Raw genomic sequence first — 27,036 nt, forward strand, 5'->3', positions numbered from 1 at the left:
ACAACAGTGTTTTTAAAGCCTATGTTTTTTCACAGACACTTAGACATCTCATGTGAAATTCACCACCATTCCGTGTTCCAGCTGACGAGGGAGATCCTCACAAACATCATACAGATTTTAGGGAACCTTGTCTCGCTGGACATCTCGGGACATATCATGCTGGACAACTGCATCGTGCCGTCCATCAAGGAGGCCGTAGGACCGCCCAGGTACACGCCCACACAGGAAATGACACAAAACCTATAATGTAAAACATCAAGCTGTGTAACATGGCTTAGTCTTGTTCTCTGTCTCTCTCTCTCTGTCTCACTCACTCCAACCCTGTGTGTCTCTCTGTGTCTCTCTCTCTCTCTCTCTCTCTCACTCGCAGCATCGAGCCGTGTAAGAGCAGTATTTTCCCGTTCCAGGGGTTGAAGAGACCCCTGCAGTTTTTGGGTCTTTATAACACTCCACTGTGTGACGTCACACACATCCCAGCGTTTAAGGTACAGCTAACATACACAACACAGAGCGTTTTAACTTCTTTATGTGACTTTCCACTTTTATTTGTGCTCAGATTTTGATTAAAGTGTGTCTATTTCTTTTCATTAAATTATATTATGTACTGTATTTTGTACAGACGTAAAAATGTGTTTTGTATCAATGTACAGTAGGTGCTTGGGCAAAATTTTCTATCTATTTAATATGGATTTGAGATGGGACTAAACAATAAGCTTATTGTGTGATGTCATTACATTTGCTCCACAAGTTTTGGACTGATCACAGTATTTTAGTCCTATGTGTAAGAACATGCTCTTGGACTCTTTATATTGATTTTCTAACATTAAAAGGCAGTAATTATTATAGTTTTACACAGATTAGGTGAATAGTAACATGTAACCCTTGTATCTTTATCCGCTTTACTGGCAGCTATTACAGGACATGATATTTTGTCGCCTCCTAGTGGTTAAATGATACAATTAATTGCTTTAGTGGCATTTTTTTTTGTATGTTGATCCATCAAGAACTGATTCATAAAACACTGTGTTGCTCAATCATTTTTACTGTTTCATGACGTGACTGAAGTATGTGTGTTTGTGTGTGTGTGTGTGTGTGTGTTTGTGTGTGTTTTAGGTGACAGGCTCTAAGAATGAGGAGCAGGTGCTAAACGCTATCGAAGCTTACACTGAACATCGTCCTGAGCTAGCACACACAGCCATCAGGCAACTGTACAACTTCGTCCTAATACAGCAATGCAACAACCTGGGCCGAGCACTGCAGGTATACACACACACACACACACACACACACACACACACACACACACACACTGCTCTAGAGAAAAATAAATGTGAAAGTCTTATTTATGTTAAACATTGTTAAACCTCTCTCTTTCTCCAGTTAGTGACAGCAGCTCTAAAATGTCATAAGTATAATAAGAGAATCCAGAAGACAGGAAGTGAAGCTCTTGGCTACATGATCAGTTCAGAGTCGTGGAGGTTTCTGAGTGTGAAGATACGTAGGCAGGCCATCGAGGTCATAGTCAATGGCTTGGAGCGGTACCAGGAATTCATAGTGAGACACACACACACACACACACACACACACACACACACCAGCACCATCAATGAACAAATCAAAATATTACTATTAATTAAATATTTATATAGTTTTCCTGTTTGTATTATGTACAATGATGCTTTTTAATAGATTTAAATAGATTGGATAAATGAGATTAGATTCAGTTTATTAGTTAATTTATTATACTGTTTAATTCATTAAGAAAGGGCAAGACTGCAGAATGTTCACGTTTTATGTTACGAGGGTTCTGAGGGGGTCAATGAATAGAAGTGTGTGAGAGTGCTTATGACAAGCGTGGCAAGACCCTTCCGTTTGGAGATAGCATGGGATTATTAATTAGTAAACTGAAAAGAAAACGAAATAAAAAATGAAAACACAAAATAAACAGAGCTCCACTGTCTGCACGAGACCAGGCGGGGCTCTGGAAACTAAAAAAATAAAACTTATGATCCTTTCATAAGGGCCTATACCCTTACCGAGGATTTATAGCTCTCTCTTTCTTTCTCTGTCTCGCTGGTGTCTCAGGGAGACAGAGGCTGGGTCTTTGCCTCTCTCTGCCCCTTATGAGACCTGCGTTGTTACAATTAATCCCTGATTTCAGTTTAAACCCTGACGGACCTCTGTAGCTATATTTACATACAATACAGACAATATTTCTTTAAATTTATTTTTTTTTGGACTTTTTCTAATTTTATATTCTGAAATTATATTTTTCCAGTTATTTTTACACCACGTTCCAAATTATTATGCACATTGAATGTAAGTGTCATAAACATTAAATGTTTGGTTTTTAAATTAAACTCATAGATGGTGTTGTGTCTCAGGGCTCTTTGGATCACTGAAATGAATCTTAGACACGTGTGATAATTAGTTTGCCAGATGAGCCCAATTAAAGGAAAAGTACTGAAGAAGGTTGTTCCACAATATTAACCCTGGGACAAGACATTTTATGTTTAACAAAGAATTATCTATGTTTTTTTATACAAAAGAGACGACATAAAGTGCATGTGCAAACAAGAACGACGAAGTGACATCACGACAACATGACATTACAGTACTCTGTGGTAATGAGGTGATGAGTTGAGGTAGTGGGAGGAAAAACAGTAAACAGTAAACAGTACACGTTCCTTGTTAGTAGCAGCAAAGATAAAAATAGTTTGCGCAAATTTGCTATTGATGAATATTGTGCAAAAGAGTATTTACAGGTAGGTGTGTACAATAGTTTGATAGTGATGATCTGTGTGTTTGCGCGTGTGTTGATTTATCAGTCCAGTCTCAATGTTTTAAGGTAGTCGAGATAATCTGATTGATAATGTTTGTGTGTGTGTTTATCAGTCCAGTCTCTATTTGTTGAGGAGACGGATGGCTTGTGGAAAGAAACTGTTACGTAGTCTGGATGTGAAGCCCGAATGCTTCGGTACCTTTTTTCAGATGGCAGAAGTGTGAAGAGTGTGTGTGAGGGTGTGTCTGATCAGCCACAATGCGGGTGGCTTTGCGGAGTGGTGTAGATGTCTTCGATAGCGGGAAGAGAGACCCCAATGATCTTCTCTGCTGTCCTCGCCATTCGCTGTAACTCGCTATTCGCTGTATATAATTCGGTCTTGCGGTCCAATGGCTCAATTCCCAAACCAGATAGTGATGCAGCTACTCAGGATGCTCTCGATAGTTTACATTAACATTTAGGCATTTGGCAGACGCTCTTATCCAGAGCGACTTACATTTTTATCTCATTATACATCTGAGCAGTTGAGGGTTTAGGGCCTTGTTTAAGGGCCCAACAGTGGCAACTTGGTGGTTGTGGGGTTTGAACCTGTGATCTTCTGGACCATAGTCCGTTGCCTTAACCACTGAGCTACCCCTGGCCCTATAGATAGTTTCTCTATAGAAGGTGGTCAGGATTGGTGGTGGAAGCTCCGCCTACCTTAGCCTTCTCAGGAAGAAAAGACGGAGTCGGGCTTTCTTGTGCAGAGAGCTGGTGTTAAGGGACCAGGTAAGGTTCTTCTCTAGGTGGACACCCAGGCATTGTTTGTTGAACATAAGTAGGATACGCAAACTGCAGTGGAGCCTCGGGTCTTCAGAAGTGCATGCACCTCCGCAGTAATCCACAGTTTCTGGTTGGGTCGTGAGATAATGTTCTTGGAGATAGTGACGTCATTGGTGCACTTTTTGATGTAGCTGGTCACTGATGACGTGTACCCCTCCAAGTCAGTGAAGTTGCCGTAAGTTGCAGCCTCCCTAAACATGTTCCAGTCAGTGTTCTCAAAACTGGCCCTACTCCTTACTCCTACTTCTTACCTACTCCTACTAGTGTTAAACACTTTGTGACATTGAAAGTAAGCTGTAATGTTAACTCCAGACTTGGTAAACAGATTATTAAGTTATCTAAAGTCACATCTGATTGCTGCTGGTGCTGCCAGTTATTTTGAAAACTAAACTGGGAAAAAAAGTCACCACTGAACCTGAATAAAGAGTCCATTAAACTGTCCCATTTATCTCCAGGTTGATAGTGTTAGTCCGGTGGGGGTGGGGGTAGGGTGGGTACTACGGGTGGGGTGTTAAAATCATGTGATTGCAACTCAGCGCAGGTAAATTGCTGGCTTGTGTTAACGTGTTCTTGAGAACTAATCACAATCTTGTGTTGGCCCCCTATAAATGAACAAATATGGCTTTAATGGGCGTGTTTACTACGAAATCTTGACACACCTTTCCTGCAGGAGAGGGAGGGGGTATCACGCCATCCAAAGGGCAGCCCTTTGTCATTTGCTCATCATTGACATGCCAATGGACTGAGCAAAACTGATGCTGCATGACACAATCATGCCTTTGTTCAGCTGATAGTGGCGGCTTGGGATGGTGGTTTCTGGATCATGTTCCGAGGAGGCATTCGTGAACGAGACAAATTTTAGGGGATTTTTTTTCCAGAGGTTCCGCTGTATCTTTATTTTAAAAGATAGAAACTGAATATCAATTTTTTTAAAAAATCCAGAAAAGATTATAAACTGAGTTGCATTTCAGTGAGTAAAATAAGTATTTGATCCCCTACCCACTAAAAATAATTCTGGCTCCCACAGACTGGTTATGTGCTCATGTGGAATGCAGATTCATTTGTCACATATACAGTATATACATACACTGCACAATGTTGCACAGTTATACTATACTGTACATTACTCTAAAACTATATATACCATAACTCTATTTGTAAATGCATCTTCTGTTTGTATAACACGTTGTTTTTATTTATTTATTGTGAATAGGCCATTTATGCACTTGTGGTTAGATGCTAACTGCATTTCGTTGGCTCTGTACATGTATTCTGCACATTGACAATAAAGTTGATCTAATCTAATCCAATATTTGTGTGCGGCCACAGACATGACATCCAGTGGCTGGGAACCCTACCTTAACATGGAGCACAGTGGCCTTTTTCCCTCTTCGGCGGCAAGATCATGAGAGCTTCGTCTATATGAGAGTAAAAGTGGCGTGGGAGCTTGCACAGTTCTTTTGCGGCTGTTCTTAAAGCGGTGATCAAATGGCTACATTCAGTTCTTGCCTTTGAAATCCTTGTCGGACTTCCACTGGTTAGCTGTCAGGTCCGCTTTGTGCAGCTGGCCAAATACCCGTTTAAGGTGGCGCTCCAGGTTACTTGAGTGGATCACAACATTGTCCAAATAGGCAGCATGGGGGCGAGGGTTTCATAGGACAATATCCAACAGCTGCTGGACAGAAGCTGGTGAACCATGGAGACCAAAGGGCAGGACCTGATACTGCCAATCGGTCGAGAATGCCATCTTGGCTTTGGCCTCCGGTGTAAGGGCCACCTGCCAATAGCCCTTAGTGGGATCGAGGGTGGGGGTGATTCAGGCCTTTCCCAATCGGTTCACAAGATCATCTACATGCAAAAGGTGAATATTACATTTAAATGCAGGAAGTCATTACATAGCTTGATCGACCTGTTAGGCTTGGGCACTGTGACTAAGGGGTTGGGCCAGGGGCTAGTCGACTCCTCAATGTTTCCATGCCACAACATGCTGTCCATCTTAGCATTAATGGCATGATGTTGGGCTTCCTCAGTGGAGAACACGTCCATTAACTGGTCCACCAGTTCACTAAGCTCTTGGTTATGAGTGGGCATCTCTTCTCCACGCTGAACTAGGTTGCGGCTTTGTTTAGTGGCAGAGAACAAGGCAAGAGCTGAGGTGCGCGGTATGGGTTTTATCCCCTGTTCTAACAAATTGATATGATACAGCTTAGTGTATTTCCAGTTGACAGTTCACTGGTCCAACATCGTTTCACAATGGTGAAGGGTCCTTGCGAGTAGCCAGGAACTTGCAGATGACACTGGGGAGCGGCACACGGCTGCCCACAGGAACTCGCTTAGTTGCGCCGGCCAGGCATAGGCACGCTTCTGCTCTCATTGTGCTTTTTGCATGTGCTGTTGAACAAAAGGTAACACTTTACTGATATTGGATTGGATTGTACACATTCAATTACTGATTGGAATAGTGAAGGCTGCTCCATCCAGGCTTCCTTCGCGACGTTGAGCAGATTGCTGTGAAGCTAGTGAAGGCATGAGGCATTTTGCGGACTGCAAACAGGTCATGCAGGATCATCAGCTTAATCTGCAACAGCCAGCACACATTACATTTATTTGGACATGAAAGGTCTACCTTTATCAGTTAGAACTTCCTTCAGACTGGGGTCTCGGGTGGATTGAACACCGCTGTTTAATTGCAACAAAAAAACAGCCTTTGAGAGAGTCAGTCTTTGTGATCTAGCCGCCAAAGAGGAAAAGGCCACTGCATTTGCCACTAAGGCCCCAGTTTGCAGTAAATAAGTCCCATTGAGGAAAGCCGTCTCAATAGGACTTGCACCTGAGCCCGCAGGAAAAGAGGGTGGAGGGCCCATTGATCCTGACAATTAGAACTGTGGTGAAGAGCCTGCAGGAGCCACTATCCACTTGGGCCCACTCTGCCACTCTATCCCTGCCAACATTCGCCAGTTGAGTGCTCTTCTGCCAGCTCAGCACTGTCTCTGGACCCACACATGCAAATCCTCACTTCTTTTCTTGCCTTCTTTTCTTAAAGCCGCTTATTTTTCAGATTTTTTTCTAATCAAACCTTTTCCCGTAAGACCTTTTCTCGTGTCTGTGTGGCCATGGCATGCTTCGGGTCAAACTGTTTAAATGACAGTTTTATACTGTACAAGTTATTAGTTAAATATCAGAATCCATGTAAACACACCTTGTAACATTTTCTCTATCCCTTTATCCCCCATCAGGTTACACGTACTAGTTGTCAGACTCTTTGCAAATTCAAAATTCCTGGTGAGTTGGATTTTCAGTATCACCGCATCAGCCTGCTGTTAGAGAAGATCATGGAGTCGCTGATAAATAGCGAAATGCTGAGCTTGATCTGGTACACATACAAAGCCATTTTCTTGAAGGAAACAAACAATGACCACGAAGAGGCAGTCAGCATAATGGGCTTCATTAAGGTGTGTTCCTAACAAGTGCTTCATTTGATTTTAATTAGGCCGGCAGTGATTAGTGTTTTGTAAAACTTGTTGTATCACTCCTTTAAGAGAAAAGTATTATAGTAGTATTTGAAAGTTTGAAATTTTCCTCTTTTGTTCTAACTGTTGTCAGAGGAGCACCTGTAACCTGTACATTAATCTCTTTAAAATGAAGCTACTGGCCTGAGAGAACTAATTTTAAACTTTTTATATAGATATTAATGTAGTAGTGGAAAGTCCTCTAAATGAGTTTTGTTGAAAGCACACAGGTGTATTACAAATAGCGTGTGTGATACACTATAATGCTAGTTATATATATGCTTTGTTTATTATTTTTTGTCCCCAGGCCATGTTGAATTTAATACAGAAGAAGTTGCATGACACACTAGTGAGTGACAGATGTTACTGTCATAATTATATTGACACAGTAATAAGTGATGATGATGATAATGATGATGGTAATGTTTGTGTGTCTCTGTGTTTTTGTTCTTTAGAATTATGGGGTGATATTGTACTCATGGATGGAGTTGTCAGAAATCACAGCTGGAAAGCCAAATTTCTGCCAGATGTTCCTCAAATGCAGCGGCATGAAAGTGTTCCTGGATTGCTTAAAGGTACCAAAAGGGTACTTTTGGTAAACGGGGAAACACAGCTGGGCAAACAAGACAATATTGATGCACCCCTGTTATGATCTGACCTGTTATGAGTAATGTATGCTTGTGTTTGTGTGTGTATATATGTGGCCCCAGGCATTTCCAAGTAGTGAGCTACTGCACTGTAACATGCTGGGGCTGCTGTGGAACGTGGCTGAGGTGAAGGAACTTAGACCTCAGCTTCTCACCAAGCAGGTCATCACCGCCGTCAGGTGCTCCATCTCTACACATCTCTCTCATTATTATTTTATTATTTTAACACCTTCTGCATCTACAGGTGAAACTCGAAAAATTAGAATATCGTGCAAAAGTTCATTTATTTCAGTAATGCAATGTAAAAGGTAAAACTAATATATGAGATGATATATGAGACTTTTTGCATGCAAAGCAAGATAGATCAAGCCGTGATTTGTCAGAATTGAGATGATTATGGCATACAGCTCATGAAAACCCCAAATTCACAATGTCAGAAAATTTGAATATTACATGCAATCAATAAAACAAGGATTGTACATAGAACATATTGAACTTTTGAAAAGTATAAGTATGCATATGTACTTAGTACTTGGTTTTGGCCCCTTTTGAAGCAATTACTACCTCAATGCGGCCACAGGCTGATGGAAGCTATCAGCCTGTGACACTGCTGAGGTGTTATGGAAGACCAGGATGCTTCAATAGCGGCCTTCAGCTCTTCTGCATTGCATTGTTCGGTCTCATGTCTCTCATCTTTCTCTTGGCAATGCCACATAGATTCTCTACGGGGTTCGGGTCAGGCGAGTTTGATGGGCAATCAAGCACAGTAATCCCACACCCATTGAACCAGGTTTTGGTGCTTTTGGCAGTGTGGGCAGGTGCCAAGTCCTGCTGGAAAATGAAATCAGCATCCTCATAAAGCTTGTCTGTGGAAGGAAGCATAAAATGCTCAGAAATCTCCTGGTTTAAGCCATAATCATCTAAATTATGACAAATCACAGCTTAAACTATCTTGCTTGGCATGTAATGAGTCTATCTCATATATTAGTTTCACCTTTTAAGTTGCATTACAAAAATAAATGAACTTTTGCATGATATTCTAAGTTCGCGTTTTACCTGTATAATTTCTACATATTCATTCCTTCTTTAGTCTCCTCAGTTTTAACTGTTCCACTGTTGCTTTCCTCCATGTGCTTTGCATTATGACTGATTGTAACACTCCTTTTTTCCAGTTAAAAATCTCTAATGAAATCACTCTCTTTCATTATTCCTACGCATTGTGTAAAATTTGACTCTAAAGATGGACAAGTGCTCGCTATCACAATCTCTTGTTAAACCAATTACACAAACGGCTAATTGTAATGTAAAGTGAACTCTGTGAAAAGACATTAGTACAGTAATCTTTAGTTGATGAAACCATAAAATATAATTTATAAAAACTTTTTCCCTTTTGTCCCTCTCGAGCAGTAACCTGTTGTGCAAGAAGACAAACGGGATAAAGGTGTCGTACAACGCCTGTGAATTTCTGTCCCACATCATGCTAGACGGGCCTGAAGTGTGGACTGTGGAGAACCCTAACAGAGACATGGTCATAGAAAAAATGGTGGGCGCCATCCAGAGCTGGGATGTCACCTCGTACCAAATCATCGAATACAGGTGTGTGTGTGTGTGTGTGTGTTTAGTGCAGCTTCTAATGCGTCATTATTTCTATAGTAACTGCTCATTAACAAGGACTTAACATTGTGGCAGATTCTCCACTAATCAAATGTGATTAAAAGATCTTTGCTATGTTGAAGTGTTCTACGGGAGGCAGTTATTTACCAACTTCTGGATGTGCAGATCCAGTTTTGATTATCTCTGTGACATTCTCCGGCCATGGCTAAAACACCAAAACACAAGATTTAGGCAGGCTATACCCGTAGAGAACCGTGTCGTCATTTGTATTTGGAGGTTGGCCACCAGTCTAAAGTTTTGGTCAATCTCTCACCTCTTTGCTGTTGGGATATCAACATGCTGCATCATCACTCAAGAGGTTGTAACTGCTATAAATTCAGTTTTCAGTTAAACTCTGTACCTCAAGCATCCCTCAGCAGCAGAGCTACGCCTACAGACGTGGCCAAAAGTTTTGAGAATTACATAAATATTGGAAATGGGAAAAGTTGCTGCTTAAGTTTTTATAATAGCAATTTGCATATACAGTGGAACCTCGGATTTCGAGCATAATTCGTTTCGGAAGCGGGCTCGTATTCCAAAACACTCGTAAACCAATTTTCATTTTCCCATAGAAAATAATGGAAACTTAAATTATTCGTTCTACAGCCCCAAAAAATAAATACATAAAAATAATTAATACAAAATATAAAGTAAAAATAAAACAAATTAACCTGTACTTTACCTAAAAAAATGTAAAAATAAATCCCGACAGATAAGTGTTTCCGTTTGTGCACGCAGGGTGTGTGTGTGTAAAATGTGCGTGCACACACACACACACACACGCACATTAACGGATAGACCGTTTTTTAAAACCGTTTAAAAATTAGCAAGGAACATCCCTAGTCACACTCGCGTGAGCGCATACTAACAGGATCACTGCTATAACGTAAAACAACAACAACAACAAAAAACAAATTAAATGGCTCCTCACACACAAACTCTCTGACTTACACAGACACAAACACACACACGCACACTCAAAAACACTGCAAGCACTAAGACCCAGCAGGGGAGACGATAGGTCTTGGCTTTACAGCTCCCCCCCCCTAAGGTTGCCAAACAAACACACAAACTCTTCTCTGTTTTCAAAGGTGAGGAGCTGTTTAATTTGTTTTTTCTTTTTTGTTGTTGTTGTTGTTTTACTTTACAGTAGTGATCCCGTTAGTATGCGCTCACGCGAGTGTGACTAGCGATGTTCCTTGCTAATTTTTAAACGGTTTTAAAAACGGTCTCTCCGTTAATGTGTGTGTGTGTGTGTGTGTGTGTGTGTGTGCACGCATGTACATAACACACACACACAGCGGGACCAGCAGGAGAGATGATTACCTACAATTCCGCTGCAAGAGAGAGAAAAACCATTGGCTTACTTGTGATGACGTGACGCTCGGTGTCAAAACAAGAAGCGCATGCGTGAAACATGATACTCGGTGCTCGTAAACTAAGACAATGCTCGTTTTTCAAGTCAAAAATTATTAAAAATCGTTGCTCGTCTTGCGGAACACGCACAGTAAGGCGAAGACTTTTGGAAGATGGCCTGGTGTCAAGAAGGGCAGCAAAGAAGCCACTTCTCTCCAAAAAAAACATCAGGGACAGATTGATCTTCTGCAGAAAGTATGGTGAATGGACTGCTGAGGACTGGGGCAAAGTCATATTCTCAGATGAAGCCTCTTTCCGATTGTTTGGGGCATCTGGAAAAAGGCTTGTCCGGAGAAAAAAAGGTGAGCGCTACCATCAGTCCTGTGTCATGCCAACAGTAAAGCATCCTGAGACCTATCATGTGTGGGGTTGCTTCTCATCCAAGGGAGTGGGCTCACTCACAATTTTGCCCCAAAACACAGCCATGAATAAAGAATGGTACCAAAACACCCTCTACCAGCAACTTCTTCCAACAATCCAACAACAGTTTGGTGAAAAACAATGCATTTTCCAGCACGACGGAGCACCGTCCCATAAGGCAAAAGTGATAACTAAGCGGCTCAGGGAAATTTTGGGTCCATGGCCTGGAAACTCCCCAGATCTTAATCCCATTGAGAACTTGTAGTCAATCCTTAAGAGGCGGGTGGACAAACAAAAACCCACTAATTCTGACAAACTCCAAGACGTGATTATGAAAGAATGGGTTGCTATCAGTCAGGATTTGGCCCAGAAGTTGATTGAGAGCATGCCCAGTTAAATTGCAGAGGTCCTGAAAAAGATGGGCCAACACTGCAAATACTGACTCTTTGCAACCCACAACACTTACCACAGTGCTCATTAGGTGCATAAGAATTTGATTGCTGGTAAAGCCTGAAATCTCCTATCATCTGCCTCCCGCTGAGCCCTCATCATTCTTTTAAATGCAGCAGCCTCTTCTTCCAGTCGCCTCTGCTCAGCAGTTTGTATTTCCTGCATCATCCTTCTGCTGTCACACATGTATAGCCGTAAGTTGTCATCTTCAACTCTGCTCGACTTTGCCTTTTGCTTTCGAGCCCGTGCTCCAGGAATAGGTAATTTCAATTCTTTAGGGGTCTCTGCATGATCACCGCTCTCGATGCTCTAGGTAGACACACTTGACTCATCAAGGTCGGTAACTGAATCTTCCACTGTTTGAAATGGAAGAGAAGTATAAAAGAAGAAGTAGCATAGAAGAATAGATTGGGCCCATTTTTAAGCTAGCCTAACATTGTGTGTGTACATTAGTCTAAACATCATTTATACAGTGTCAGTGAAAAAATAGGTTGCTTACTATCTACATCAGTGTCACAGTGTCAACGATAGGTTTTGTCCCGAGTATTCCATCCAAAGCGTCATACCAGGGAAACTTGTCTTTCTCTTTTCCAGTACTTCCCGTCTTGCTAAGTGCATCACGCACTTTTATATACTTCGCCTAAAGTTTTTTTGGTCTTAATACGGCATTGTTCAACTGTCCGAGGATAGCCTTTCTCCCTTAGCTGCTTACTAAACACGCGCGTAAATGCAGCTGTTTTTATGTGTCATGGATATGCTTTTGGATATGCTTATTCGACCATATATCTATGAGGCACTTAAATTCTTCGGGACTCCACGTTTCTCCGCGGTTTGATTTCATAGCGAGTCGATAGCTTTAAAGATTTAATGGAGTCAACAGGAAGTGAAAATAATTTTACCCACAACCCCATATCTCTTATACCCAAAGTGCATTAAACTATACCATTTCGTTAGATTTGGTTTGGTTTTACACCAGACAAACTGTACCAAAGTAGAGCGGATAAAGCGGTCCGAGACCACCCCTTCAGGCAGGTCTCGGATCGACTGATTTGGTTCGCACCAACGTACCGAGATTGCATCCGCATTCCACTCTGAATCTCTACACTTGACTCTACTTACACAATCAAGTTCCAAGCAACGAAGGGTGACTCAAGTTTCTCCTCGCTGCCAGATTATTATGAGCCTTCCAAACCCAGTATTCCTTTTTGATTGTTTTCATTTTTCCCTTCATGTTTTTTTTCTTACATTACGTATTTGAAGCTTGTTTCTTGTGGATTTATTGACTGATTTCCTGCCCTCGCCGCATGATAACAACAGTCTTCTATTTCCGACGATTTACTCGGTACAACACATACTTCGGGATATCACGCCCACTGGTGTCCTGAATGAAGACACCGCTATTCATGCTGTAAAGGCGGGTAAACCTGTGGTTTCTGGTTCAAACCATTTGGCTCTGGGACTTCACTGGGAACATCTTGTTCTGTGGAGTTTAATATGTGCTGCTAGTTAACTCTACATCTCTACATGTTAGGACATGGCTTAAAAATCAGTTTGACTGTTTTCTTGTTAGTGACAACAGCCTTAGTTGGTGAGTCGTCTCAATGCTAGAATGGCCAGTCATGTTCATGGAAAGAGTACTGGGGAAACCACAGTCGCAGGACCCCCTCCTCTCTAAATAAGCAGCTCCATCTAGCAGCCTCATCTGTGTCTGCTGATGAGGACCTTTTGGCAAAAAAACCCATTCTTAACTTGCCAGACAAAATGGATTATGTGAAGGGGTTGAAAGAGCGGCTTTCGACCAGCATAGCTTTAAATGGCCTGCTTTCCAGGATAATGACATGCTCAACATCAGTCTGGAGATGCACAGATTGTCAAAAGACAAACGAGAGATTGTGCAAGTGGCAAAAAGCTCAGGTGCTTCTGTGTTAACTGCACTTTCTTTTTCTCCCTCTACAATTGAGCAGCCTAAAAGCTGGAGGTGGAACGGCACTCCCCACAGCTGGCTCAGAAACCATCATGCTCCTCAGGATTTTATCTCTTTCCTGAACTTATAAAGGCTGAAAATTGCTTGACCACGTTTTCCGACTTTATCTGTAAACTAACGTTGTCATGGGGCAAACCACTGTCTCCTCGTTGCACAGTACCCGGTTATGGACAGTATTTGGAGCTGGATGGAGCTGAAAAAGCAGGGCTGTTTAACCCGTGGCCAATGGAGCTGTCTTTCTCAGCCTATCTTGCACCCTAACTATGGGGTATCTGGGCCTTCTGTCCTTCTGTTCGAACACTGCCCAGCTTGAGAAAATGTACTGCGCTTAAGCTGGCATTGCATGTGACCTGAATTCTATTATGTTGTTTCAGACGTATCAGGCGGTGTGTTTAGCAGAGCTTGGCTCGCTGGTGCAAGTGTGTTATACATGTATGTGTTGCTCAATGAGGTCAGGACCGTGACAGACTAAATTCTGCGCATGTACCAGTGCACGGCTCTTACCCTCAGCAGAGGGATGGCACACATGGTGGGGGCACAGAGACATCTATGACCCATGCTCCCAGACATCCCAAACAGAGAGAGGGTGATCTTCTTGGATTAATTGGTTTCTGCTGGGGGTTTGTTTTGTCAGTAACTCAACACCTTTCAAGTGAAGTTCGAGGTTATACAATAACCAGCTAAGGCATTGCTTGACATTATTCTGTGATGAGAGGTTAGCCCAAGCTCTCACTCAATGTAACTGAAACCTTCCGGGCAACCTTCATGCCAGTTATCCTGGAGTAAAGTGACAATCTGGAGATCAGGAACAATTTGATTATTTCGATTCATACACATTTTCTCACATTTCTTACACATTTCCATCATTTTTCTTTGATTGCCTAAAGCTGCTGTGCGACAATGAGTGCTATACAAATAAAATAAAATTGAATTGAATTATAGACTCCCTATAGGGTCTCCACAAAGATTCAGTGACCAAAAGGAAGTCCACAGAAGTCCACAGTTCTCCTAGCTCAGACTGTGGAGGAAGAAGATCTCTGCCAACAGGATCCCAAACACAATCCCACCCCTTACACAGGTGTTATGATTCCTCTGTTGGAAAACATCTGCTCCGGTCGTCGGAAAAACAACTCCAAATTAACAGCAAGTCGTAGACTTAGAAGGCCGGAGCAGGAGAAGGTAGCAGTCACTGAAGGTGGACTCCCTACCAACTCTTTTCCAAATTTTTGTGCGAGGTGTTTGGGAATGAAACGCTACCATCTCCGCCTGAGATTGACAGACTCCATCGTATATATTTGCATCCAAACCCGCTTCAGGACAGAGACCTCGGCTGGTCATTCTCCGTGTACACCGGTACCAGGTTAAAGACCTTCTGACTCGGGAGGCACAGCTGAATGGGAAGCTGTGCAAGGTATGGCTTTCCACGAAACATCTCCATCTTCACACTAAGTCGAAAAAACTATCACCCCGATTCATCGGCCCATACCGCATCACTCTCCGGATAAACCCAGTCACCTACTGGCTCCAGCTGCCTGCGGCTCTCCGGATCCATCCCGTATTTCACATCTTTCAACTAAAACCCTTTACTACCTCTCCCATCGTAGGAGAGGAAGTATAGGAGGAGTAAACAAACCACGGCTTAGCGCTCAGTCATTGAGTTGGCCCATGTCGGTTCAGGCTGTTCGTCCACCAATTCGTGAGTACTCACCTTCTTGGGTTTTGCTTTCTGATTTGAGTGTGTGTTATAGGATGCCGGTTAAATTTGTGTTTTTCCCTTGCTCCCCTTTTGTGAGAGTCCTTAGACCAACCCGCGTGGTTATTCTGCCTATTCGCTTGCTTCCGCGTTTGGGTTACCAATCACGCTACAAAGGGCTAACCGCTAAAGCTAAGTCTTCTGGTCACTTCAGGTTAGTTCACTGACACTCATGTAGTGTTGGCTAATTTATATGCCCCTAATTACGATGATGTTTCCTTCTTTAAACATTTTTTTTCTCCTCTACCAGATCTGAGCTCATACTCTCTCATACTAGGGGGAGACTTTAACTGCTGTCTAGATCCATCACTTGACAGGTCATCTCCCCTATACCACTAAGTAAATCCGCCACACTACTTCAGTCCTATGTATCTCTGCAGCTTTTGGTATCTCTGACATATGACGCTTCCTTAATCCAAAAAAGAAAGAATACTCCTTTTTCTTTTTTGTTCACCGTACTTTCTCCAGAAGTAATTTTTTCTTTATAGATAATCAACTCATCCCAGTGGTTAATTCTTGCGCTTATCAGAGCATTGTGATATTGGATCATGCTCCAATTGTTATGTCTATAAATCTCCCTGATCTCCCTCAAATTAAAAAACATTGTTGATAAATGATGATTTTATTCAGTTTATGAAATTTAGCACACACACATTAACGGAAAGACTGTTTTGTCGGAAGAATTAGAAAGGAACATAGCACTTAATAACAGAATCACTGCTGTAAAGTCAAACAAACAAACAAATGAACCTGAACTTTACCTTTGAAAAGGTACATGCGCTTACAAACACAAAATAAAATATGTTTTACACACATGTGGTCACAGTGTTATAGTAAACAGTACACGCGTGCGCACGGATGTTGATTATACCAGCAAGAGACGAGCACTAAGACTCAGCGGGGGAGACGATTACCCATAATTCCACAGCACAAGAGAGAGAAAAACCGTTGGATCAGTTGTGATCATGTGATGCTCGGCATCAAAACAAAAAGCTCGTACGGTACTCGTAAACCAAGACTTGTTCGTTTTTCAAGTCAAAATTTATAAAAAATCTTTGCTCGTTTTGTGGACACTCGCAAACCATGTTACTCGCCATCCGAGGTTCCACTCTACATTTATAGTTTAATCCCCTTCCTATTTGATGATTTTTTGCTTGTTTGTTTTTTCTTTCTCTTTTTTCTTTTATTATTGCATGCAGAACCCAGACTTCCAGCTCCATGTTTTTTATTTCCCTTTCTTTTTTTCTTTAAATATGCCTGGCATATGCTCAAGCTGGCTTGGAGTCAGGGAGGGATAGGGTGGGTGGTATAGGGGTTTATTAGGGGTTTGTAAAGTTTGCATTAAACACTTTACGTTTACTCTGTTATATCCCTGTTTAAAATCAATAAAAATATTGTTGAAGAAAAAAAATTATGCAAATCAAAAAAGCTTAGTGGCTTCTATGAGGGTGTTCTCTGGCGAAATGACAGGGGGCATCAGACTTCTTTTTTAGTGCTCAGTGTGAGCAAATAGGATCCTGCTGACGACGCTGTAGCGCTGCTCAGGGAGGAGATAAAGGGATTAATTTAGGTAGTCTTTCCTTTGGAAGCAAACTCAGGTTGGTACAGCTGTTAACTTATCGTTCTAAAGAGAAAGGGACACCTGCATCCTGTGTTGGATTTATGTGTGCTAAACAAATTTCTAAGAACAAATTTTAAAATGCTACTAAAATGCCACTTGTGAGAGAATGAAGGGTGCAGCTGTTGGTGGTGGCTTAAGGGGGTAAGGGGTAGGGCGCTGTTTAAACAGCGGCTTTTGCACAGGATTGTGGAAGCTATTTCATTAGCGTATAGTGTTCCCAAGATGCTTTCTCTCACACAACAGAGGCAGATCTCCCAGAAATGTCATCTATCTTTCACAGCTGTCACATTCTCCTGCACTGGTTGTAGGTGGGCTTTGAAACTAAGTATCTGCTGGTAAGGAAGCAGATTTTATCTCAGCCCTAGCTGCCCACTATTTTTTTGATTTTTTGGCACTAACTGAGACCTAGATATCTCTTCAGAACTCAGCTTATACTTATTACTTAGGATAGCTGCCCATCCTCTCCCTATGCATTCTCTCACTCTCCACGAAGAACTGGCAGTGGTGGTTCTGCTGTTCTCTAAGCGATGCTCCATCATATCTCTCCCTGTGTCTCATCTCGAATTTCATACTGTTAAGGTGATCTATCCCACTGACCTCCACGTCCTTGTTATCTACTGCCCTCCTGGTCCTCTAGGAAACGTTGTGGAAAAAATTTTCCCCTCTGATAACAATCCTCTCACTGTTGTTGAAGATTTCAACCTCCCCTCTGTCTAACTCCAATTATCTTTCCTCCTCTCTCTCTTTAACTATTTATTAACATTAAACAGCAGCCAAAATACATCAGTCGCATTTCAAAGGAATTTGTGAAATGACTGCCAGGTGATTTTTAATTTTAAGTTCAATTCAATTCAATTCAATTTTATTTGTATAGCGCTTTTAGCAATTGTCATTGTCGCAAAGCAGCTTTACACAAGTAGAGCTTAAGTCGTAAAAAAGTCATAACAATATGTTGTATCCAAGAAATACTCCAATCATGGTAGTTTCCATTTGAGTACAGAACCAGAGCTATTGTCATTTACTGTACAATAATGAGTTTAAAACACATCGGCTAAATGTTCTTTAGACAGACGATCAAGTTCACCAGCTTTTTTTTAAATAAAAGAATGAACTGTTATATAGCCTATATTTATAACTGTTAATTGTTATTATTTTAAAAAATGTTACATTTAAAGACATCACACTTTAAATATAGAAATAACTGAAAAAATAGACTTTCAGAATAGAAACTTCTATACATTCACATTCCTCACACAAAAACATTGAGGCCAGGGAGAAAAACTAAAATGCACCCTTCCCCACTTTAGGTTAATTTGAGTCAGCTCCTGGGACGAGGATTACTTTTAATAACCCTCTGGGGTCTGAGACCCTTCTGAAGACCTGCCATGCTTCAGACCTCTTCTTAAATGTGTGTAAATTTAAAATCTTCTGGATTATAAAATGTAAGAGAGAGTGATTTTCCTTGTCATAACGTTTGTTGTATTGTTTTTTAATCACTATGTTTTAATCACCTTGTATTATTTTTAATCACCTCGACCTTCACTGCCACCCAAATAGCAGCGCACTCGACCCCATGGGGTTCCCTCGGATGGGGGAGGATTGGATACACATAATGCTCTTTCGGGCTGTGACTTAAGAAGTCAAGAGTTCACTCCTCTTGAACTCTCCCATGGTGGATGTATTTATTGACTGTTGATTTTTTGTTTTTTTATGAATACGAGATTCTTGAATTGTGTCTTACACACAACCATCCAAACTTTTACTCAGCTATCCAGGAAGTATTTGATGACCAGCACACAGCATCTTTCTCGCTTAAACTGCAATTAGGTCCTCTTTTTCTAACTTTTAAACTTCACAATTCAGCTCTGACATAACTATGAATGTACATCGCTTTTGTAATTTAAGTGAACTGACATTAAATGTAACTATAAACAGATAAAAAAGTTTCTTATTTTTCTTCTTGGTTCTTCTTGGTAACTATTCAATCTTCTTGCATTACTGCCACCTTTTTTGTTTTTTAAAATACTTTTCACCATGTACTCAACCTTTCCAAATTCCCATCACTGATCATCCTCACATAGCCGATAATAAATATAACATATAACACACTTGATGATGTGCTGTTATTGGAAAAAATAATCAACTTCAGGGTGATAACAGTAACTTTGCTACACAACCCTGTCATTGATTATTTCTCTCTAATAGCAGTATACTAGTGTAATAGTAGTTTATTAATAACCTTTTATCTATGGATATGATCTCTCTCTCTCTCTCTCTCTCTTTTCTTGTTCAGGTCGTTCGAGTCTATTCTGCCTCTCCTCTCTCAGAGTATATCACCTGTCAGTCAGCACTGGGCCATGTGGACTCTTTATAGGCTGGTGTTTATAGACCGTAAGTCTATAAACACACACACACACAAGCAGAAATACAGGTTGTTGCTGGTTCAAGAGTTTGTGGAAATACTTGAAAGGTTAAAGCTAAAAATAATCTGCTGATCTTTTATGTAATCAGTGATATTATTTTAGGTTGAAGCCTAACTTCTCACTTATTAATACAAGAAAAATCACATTCTGTAAGGTACATCTTTGTTTACATGAATTTGAACTCCCTTTGTCAGTAACCAAAAATAATTCCCAAAAAGTTCTGTACAAATTTCTGTTCTGTGGCACACTGTACAAATTGTGAATAAAAAACAGAATGCAATGAAGTGGAAGTTTCAAATTTCAATACTTTATTCAGAATAGAGTATAGATAACATATCAAATGTAGAAAAAGAGACATTTTGAAATGTCATGCCAAATATTGGCTCATTTGGGATTTCATGAGAGCTACACATTCCAAAAAAGTTGGGACAGGTAGCAGAAGTCAAGATGGGCAGAGGATCACCAATTCCCCCAATGCTGCGGCGGAAAATAGTGGCGCAATATCAGAGAGGAGTTTCTCAGAGAAAAATTGCAAAGAGTTTGAAGTTATCATCATTTACAGTGCATAATATCATCCAAAGATTCAGAGAATCTGGAACAATCTCTGTGCGTAAGGGTCAAGGCCGGAAGACCATACTGGATGCCCGTGATCTTCAGGCCCTTAGACGGCACTGCATCACATACAGGAATGCTACTGTAATGGAAATCACAACATGGACTCAGGGATACGTCCAGAAAAAATTAATGGTGAACACAATCCACCGTGCCATTAGCCGTCGAATCAAAACTTTTGGGGAAACTGAAACGCCATGTCATCCGGACTAAAGAGGACAAGGACAACCCAAGTTGTTCTCAGCGCTCAGTTCAGAAGCCTGCATCTATGATGGTATGGGGTTACATGAGTGCGTGTGGCATGCGCAGCTTACACATCTGGAAAGGCACCATCAATGCTGAAAGGTATATTCAAGTTCTAGAACAACATGTGCTCCCATCCAGACGTCGTCTCTTTCAGGGAAGAACTTGCTTTTTCCAACATGACAATGCCAGACCACAAACTGCATTAATTACAACATCATGGCTGCGTAGGAGAAGGATCCGGGTACTGAAATGGCCAGCCTGCAGTCCAGCTCTTTCACCCATAGAAACATTTGGCGCATCATAAAGAGGAAGATGCGGAAGACCTAAGACAGTTGAACAACTAGAAGCCTGTATTAGACAAGAATGGGACGACATTCCTATTCCTAAACTTGAGCAACTTGTCTCCTCAGTCCCCAGGCGTTTACAGACTGTTATAAAAAGAAGAGGAGATTCCACACAGGGGTAAACATGGCCTTGTCCCAACTTTTTTTGAGATGTGTTGGTGCCATGAAATTTAAAATCAATTTATTTTTCCCTTAAAATTATACATTTTCTCAGTTTAAACATTTAATATGTCATCTATGTTTTATTCTGAAAAAAATATTGAAATTCAAAACTTCCCCATCATTGCATTCTGTTTTTATTCACAAGTTGTAGTGTCCCAACTTTTTTGGAATCAGTTTTGTAATTCCTCTGTACATCTTGTAAATTAAATGATTTATTCATGAGTTATACACATTTTAGTAGTATATGTTTTATAATGTTATCAGTTTTTGTTTCAACAAATATTCAACATTTAATTTCAGTTGTGTGACATTTCCATAGCAGCAACAGGTACCCGGGGTTACCATGGTAACGCACGGAGTAAGTGACTCACAGGTGATGTTGCAAGGTGTTGCAAATGGTGGAATTTTGTCGAGGGAAGTTCCCTTAGCTGTCATTCTCTGCACATGAAGCAGGAAGTAGGGAGCCTCCTGTGGAGTACACTGTGAAATGGAACGCTGCTCTTCTCCTTACAGTCCACTAAATATATGAATGCTATACAGAGACCAGATATTTGATATTTGGTTGCATAAATAAATGTAAAGACCAGAAAACGACTGTTGAAAGTTAATAGAGATATGTATTGTTTCAAAAACAAATAGTTCATAGTGTCTCAGGATAATTTGTATTTAATTCTCTCCTTTGTCTGCAGCAAAAATATACAGTGAATTATTAGTAAAAGAAGGAGGCATTGCGTTGTTACAGAGAGTTCTCCAGCTGGAGTCTTCTCATCAGGACACAAAGACAATGGCACGGTATACACACTCTCTCTCTCTCTCTCTCTCTCTCTCTCTCTCTGTCTCTCTCTCTCTCTCTCTCTGTCTCTCTCTCTTTAGCAATCCACAAATTGACAGGTGACCTCACTTCCTGTAAATTTCTTTAACCAGTCCCTGTAGTGTAGTTTGTCTGATTTCTCTGTTAATTCGTCTCGTTACGATTACCAAATACCACCATAATACAGGCGGAGAAAGAAGTAGCATCGTTTTTAGTATTCAAACAATCAGAGAGCAGAATTTCATTCTGTAATATTCCTGTTTCCTCTGGATTCTTCCTAAGTTTAATGACGAGCAGCACACTGTTTCTGAAGCTAACTGAACCGTTTTAGCTACGCTTTAGTTAGCTTCACGTCAGTGAAGATGTTCACCTGATTGCTGAGAATGTGATAGTAAACGTTCATGATGTTTGTGTTTTTCTTTTCTTTCTGCAGCAAGGTGATGGAGAAGTGTGGGATCTTTAAAGAGGATCCGATGGACACCAGCAATTAAGCGGGGAAGAGCATCTGGTCCACCTTCAGACTCTCAGTGGGACGCCGCAGCTACAGGAGGCTAAACAGCCAAGATTACTGTACACATTTACACAACAAGCTTCATTTAATTAATAAACAATAAACCTGTACCCTAAGTGGAAGTTCTTTAACAGCAGAGGGACTAAAAGCATCATCTCAGTTTGATCCTTATATTGTTTTTTTTCCCCCCAAAGATATAAGGTCCTAATCACAGGTCTGATAGACCTCACACTCCTCCTCTTCCTTTCAACTGTCTATGATTACAGTAATTTATTCAGTTATGTGGCTAAGCGCAAATTAAACTATGTTTTGATCTTTGCAGTGAGAATTGTGCAGTTTTTGTGTTTGGTTTACTTTATAATTTTCAAACATCTATAATTATGATCAAAAAGAATCGGACTCAAAGCTTTGCCTGATTGCATACGCCACATTGGAACGTTCAGTGGTGAAGGTCAAGGTCTGGAGCTTGAAGATCGGCGAACACTGAGAAAGGAAGGAGCGTCAAGTGCCTGGATCTCCATCATAGGCATGGTTCACGTTGCTTTTCAAAAAAACATTGCTAAACTTGAGAGAGATTTCAAGCTGAGCTAGAGTGGCAGGAGAGTTTAGAGCTGTGTGCCCATTTCAGGACCTGAGAGCATAGAGTGAGGGGAATGAATAGGTGGTTAGGTTGGCCCTGGTTCACAAGACAGGGTTTGCTGGACTTTAGTTTCAATTTCAAGTTTGGCCTTTGGTCCTGGTGTGCTCCGAGAAGGGTGTCTTGACTCTCCAGTGCTGATCTCCTGGAGTCAAAATCTTCTGGATTCTTAGGGCTGGCTAAATTATTTCATCACAAGGTGGAGCAGAATGAGAGGAATCCAAGCGCAGATGAATGACTGCAGCCTTTTGACAATAGTGTGATCAGAATACGGAAGCAAGGATAAAAAAACAGGGACTCAATTGGCGAGGTGACAGAGCCAAATTGCAAAACGAGAGTTCAATAACTGGGAAATCAAAGAACACGGCGGCAGACCCAAAAACATGAAACAAAAGCCATAGTCAAAAGGGGAAGCGCAAGATGAAAAAAAAAAAACAAGAAACAGAGCGAACTTGACAACATTTAATACAATCAATTTTATTTATATAGCACTTTTTAAAATGGTCAGTGTCTCAAAGCAGCTTCACAAAAATGAAAGAAATAAAAATTTTTCAACTTGAATTAAAAAAATTAAATAAGAAATTGTCTAGATAATAATTTAAAGACAAATGTGTCTAGATAATAATGAGATGAATGCATGATGGAATAAAATGTCTCTGATGAGCAAGCCAAGGGTGACGGCGACAGTGGTAAGGAAAAACTCCCTGAGATGGCAATAGGAAGAAACCTTGAGAGGAACCAGACTTAACAGGGAACCCATCCTCATCTGGGTGATAACAGATAGAGACGATATAACACCATGTGTGTTATGCAGCTGAAAGTTCAATATAACATTAGTTCTTTAAATTAACATGAAGTCCAATTCAGCACAGGGACAAGTCGGCAGGTGCAGAGGGCAGATGGGGTCTGGATCACTGGGAGCACAGGAGCAGGATGTGTAGCTCCAACCATCATTAAGCAGAATCCAGCTGGAGCTGGTCCTTCTCTGGATGCCTCAGGATCCTCGCAGGGTTTGGCCTTTGTTTACTGAAGCTGGTACAATCTCCAGATGCCTCGTGATGGATAGAAAAATAAAGAACAGATGTCTTGAGTCTACTTTTAAACTGGGAAACTCTGTCTGAGCCCCAAACGCTTTCGAGCTAAATATGAAAAAGCCCTACGTTCTTTTGTAGATTTTAAAATTCTGGGAATTACCAGAAGTCCAGAGTTTTGTGATCTTAAGGAGCGTGGTGGATTGTAGCGTATCAGAAGACTGGTTAGGTATGTGGGAGCTAAACCATTTAAAGCCTTGTATGTAAGTAGTACTATTTTGTAATTAATTCTAAACTGAACAGGTAGCCAGTGCAGGGATGATAATATTGGGATTATATGATCATATTTTCTGGATCTGGTGAGAACCCTGGCGGCTGCATTTTGGACTAACTGAAGCTTGTTTATTGAGGATGCAGGACAACCACCTAGTAATGCATTACAATAGTCCAGTCTGGAGGTCATGAATGCATGAACTAGCTTTTCTGCATCAGATACGGATAAGATGCTCCTAAGCTTGGCAATATTTCTAAGATGGAAAAAGGCTGTTTTTGTAAAATTGGAAATATGATTTTCAAAGGACAAGTTACTGTCTAATATCACGCCCAGGTCTTTTACTGTTGAGCTAGTAGTAACAGTACATCCTTCTAAACGCAGGCTGAATTGTGAAAGCTGTTGTGTGCTGGTTTTTGGGCCAATGAGTAAAATATTTGTCTTGTCTGAGTTTAATAAAAGAAAGTTATTGGTCATCCAATCTTTTATGTCCTGGACACACTCGGTTAATCTAGACTACTTGGGTATTTCGTCTGGTTTTGTTGAGATGTATAATTGGGTATCATCAGCATAACAATGGAAACTAATCCCATGTCTTCTAATGATGTTACCCAAGGGAAGCATGTATATTAAGAACAGCAGAGGTCCTAAAACTGACCCTTGTGGGACCCCATATTTCACTGGCATTACACCAGACGGTTCTCCATTTAGATCTACAAAATGGTATCAATCAGACAGGTATGATCTAAACCATTTTAATGCCTGCTCCTGAATACCTATGTGATTTTGTAAGCGATCTTTGAGAATATTATGATCTATAGTGTCGAATGCAGCACTAAGATCAAGTAAGACTAGTATTGAGATGCAGCCTTGGTCCGAAGCTAAAAACAAGTCGTTTGCTTAACTAGTGCAGTTTCTGTACTATGATGGGGCCTGAAACCTGACTGAAATTCTTCTAGAATGTTGTTTTCCTGAAAGAATGTGCATATTTGAGCTGATACTACTTTTTCTAATATTTTTTATATAAAGGGAAGGTTTAAAATCGGTCTGTAATTTGTTATTTCATTCGCGTCCAAATTAGATTTTTTAAGAAGCGGCTTAATAACTGCCAACTTGAAAGGTTTAGGGACGTGACCTAGATATAATGAGGAATTTTTTAGAACTTGTCCTATACCTGTAAAGTAGTGATGCGCGGGTCGTCTGGAAATTCTCGGACTCCGCCGGGAGTCGGGTTGGGGCTGGTAAAGAAATTGTCAATTTATTTGCGGGGCGGGTTGGGGCGGGTCATTAAAAACAAAATTAAATAAAAAAAATCCATGTACAGTATGTCGCATCACTACTGTAAAGCACTGAAAATCTAAATGTGAACCTTTAGGCTGAACTGGATCATGAGCTATTAGAGGTTGAACCTCCGTTATTTTCTTCCTGATACTATTGATTTTTTCATTAAAGAAGTCCATAAAGTCTTCACTTCTAAACTGTGATGGAATACTCTCTGCGGGCATCTTAGGTTTAGTTAGACTGTACTAAATAAGAACCTGGGATTGTTTTGGTTTCTTGCTATCAGTTGGCTAAGATGCTCGGTCCTAGCAGTTTTTAGAGCCTGTCTATAGCTGCACATACTGTCTTTATACGCAATTCTAAAAACTTCTAATTTAGTTTTCCTCCATTTTTGCTCGAGGTTACGGGTTGCTCTCTTTATGGTGCGAGTAGAGCTAGGAAACAAAAACGCGAGAGAATTGAGGCGAGAAAAGGCACACATTAACCAGGTGCTTATTATTATTATTATTATTATTATTATTATTATTGGCTGTCCACATGGTTACATATACTTGTGGAAATACAGTACTAAACAAATGTCAATGTGAACATTTCCACTTCTTTATACACTCCATACATTCTGCACTCTCTTCTTCTCTTTTCCATCACACTTCACATTGGTTTGGACAGTTGACCCTAAATATTTAAACTTCTTCACCTTCCCTACCTCTATTCTTTGCAATGCACCTTCCTCCCCACTTTCTCTCTCTCTCATACACACATAACTCCATCTTGCTTTAACTGATCTTCATGCCTCTTCTCTCTAATGCATCTCTTCACCTCTCTAGACTCATCTCAACCTGCTCCTTACTCTCGCTGCTTATCACAATTGAATCGACAAACATCATAGTCTAAGCGGACTCTTGTCTAACTTAGTCATCACTGCAAACGGGGAGGGGCTATGATCCCTGGTGCAGCCTCACCTCCATCTTAAACCAGTCAGTCGTACCTACGGCACACCTCAGCACTGTAACACTGTCCTTACATACTGTATACTGTATCTTTCATTACCTTCACAAACTTCTCTGCCACTCCTGATATCCTCATGCAACACAGTTCATCTCTGGACACCCTGTCATACACTTTCTATAGATCTACAAACACACAATGCAACTGTTTGACCCTCTCTATACTTCTCCATCAGCATTCTTAGAGCAAAATTGTGTCTATGGTGCACTTTCTTGGCATGAAGCTATACTGCTACTCACAGATTGCTACCTCCCCTCTCAGCCTAGTTCCACTAGACTTTTCCACAACTTCATGGTGCGGCTCATCAGCTTTATGCCTCTGTAGTTGCTGCAGCTCGGCATATCTCCCTTGTTGTTAAAAAATGGAACTGAATCACTTCTTCTCCACTCATCAGGCATCCTCTCACTTTCTAAAATCTTGTTAAATAATCTAGTAAAGAACTTCACTGCCATCTCTCCTAAACACTTTTAAGCATCCACTGGAGTGTCGTCCAGACCAACTGCCTTTCCACGCTTCATCTACTGCATAGGTGTCCTCACTTCATCCTTAATAAAGTAAAACCTACTTTCAAAATTTTGCATAATGCATGGACTAAAACAGCAGTGCTTTTACTAAAACCTGTTTACAGTGCGCGTGCGTTGTTTACGTACAGGTACTCTGAAACAAGTCATTGTAATGGTAACCCTTCAAAATGTTTGCACA

At 40.9% G+C, this 27,036-nt stretch overlaps 1 protein-coding gene across 2 annotated transcripts in view; it reads left to right on the plus strand.

Annotated features, from left to right (window-relative positions):
* LOC128507460 (protein zer-1 homolog) overlaps positions 1 to 22,395 on the plus strand; it is a 28,554-nt gene extending 6,159 nt beyond the window's left edge. The window contains exons 5-16 of one of the 2 annotated variants that reach the window (XM_053478400.1): positions 36 to 209; positions 371 to 485; positions 1,114 to 1,260; positions 1,381 to 1,554; positions 6,841 to 7,056; positions 7,421 to 7,462; positions 7,569 to 7,688; positions 7,824 to 7,939; positions 9,168 to 9,356; positions 19,291 to 19,388; positions 21,474 to 21,576; positions 22,029 to 22,395. In XM_053478400.1, coding sequence (XP_053334375.1) covers positions 36 to 209; positions 371 to 485; positions 1,114 to 1,260; positions 1,381 to 1,554; positions 6,841 to 7,056; positions 7,421 to 7,462; positions 7,569 to 7,688; positions 7,824 to 7,939; positions 9,168 to 9,356; positions 19,291 to 19,388; positions 21,474 to 21,576; positions 22,029 to 22,086 — 1,552 coding nt within the window. In that variant the 3' untranslated portion in view covers positions 22,087 to 22,395. The remainder of the gene's footprint in view (positions 1 to 35; positions 210 to 370; positions 486 to 1,113; positions 1,261 to 1,380; positions 1,555 to 6,840; positions 7,057 to 7,420; positions 7,463 to 7,568; positions 7,689 to 7,823; positions 7,940 to 9,167; positions 9,357 to 19,290; positions 19,389 to 21,473; positions 21,577 to 22,028) is intronic. The other variant, XM_053478401.1, reaches the window with a different exon arrangement.
* Positions 22,396 to 27,036: the final 4,641 nt, after the last annotated feature.

This window comes from Clarias gariepinus, chromosome 19, assembly GCF_024256425.1.
Source record: "Clarias gariepinus isolate MV-2021 ecotype Netherlands chromosome 19, CGAR_prim_01v2, whole genome shotgun sequence".
NCBI classification, from domain to species: domain Eukaryota; kingdom Metazoa; phylum Chordata; class Actinopteri; order Siluriformes; family Clariidae; genus Clarias; species Clarias gariepinus.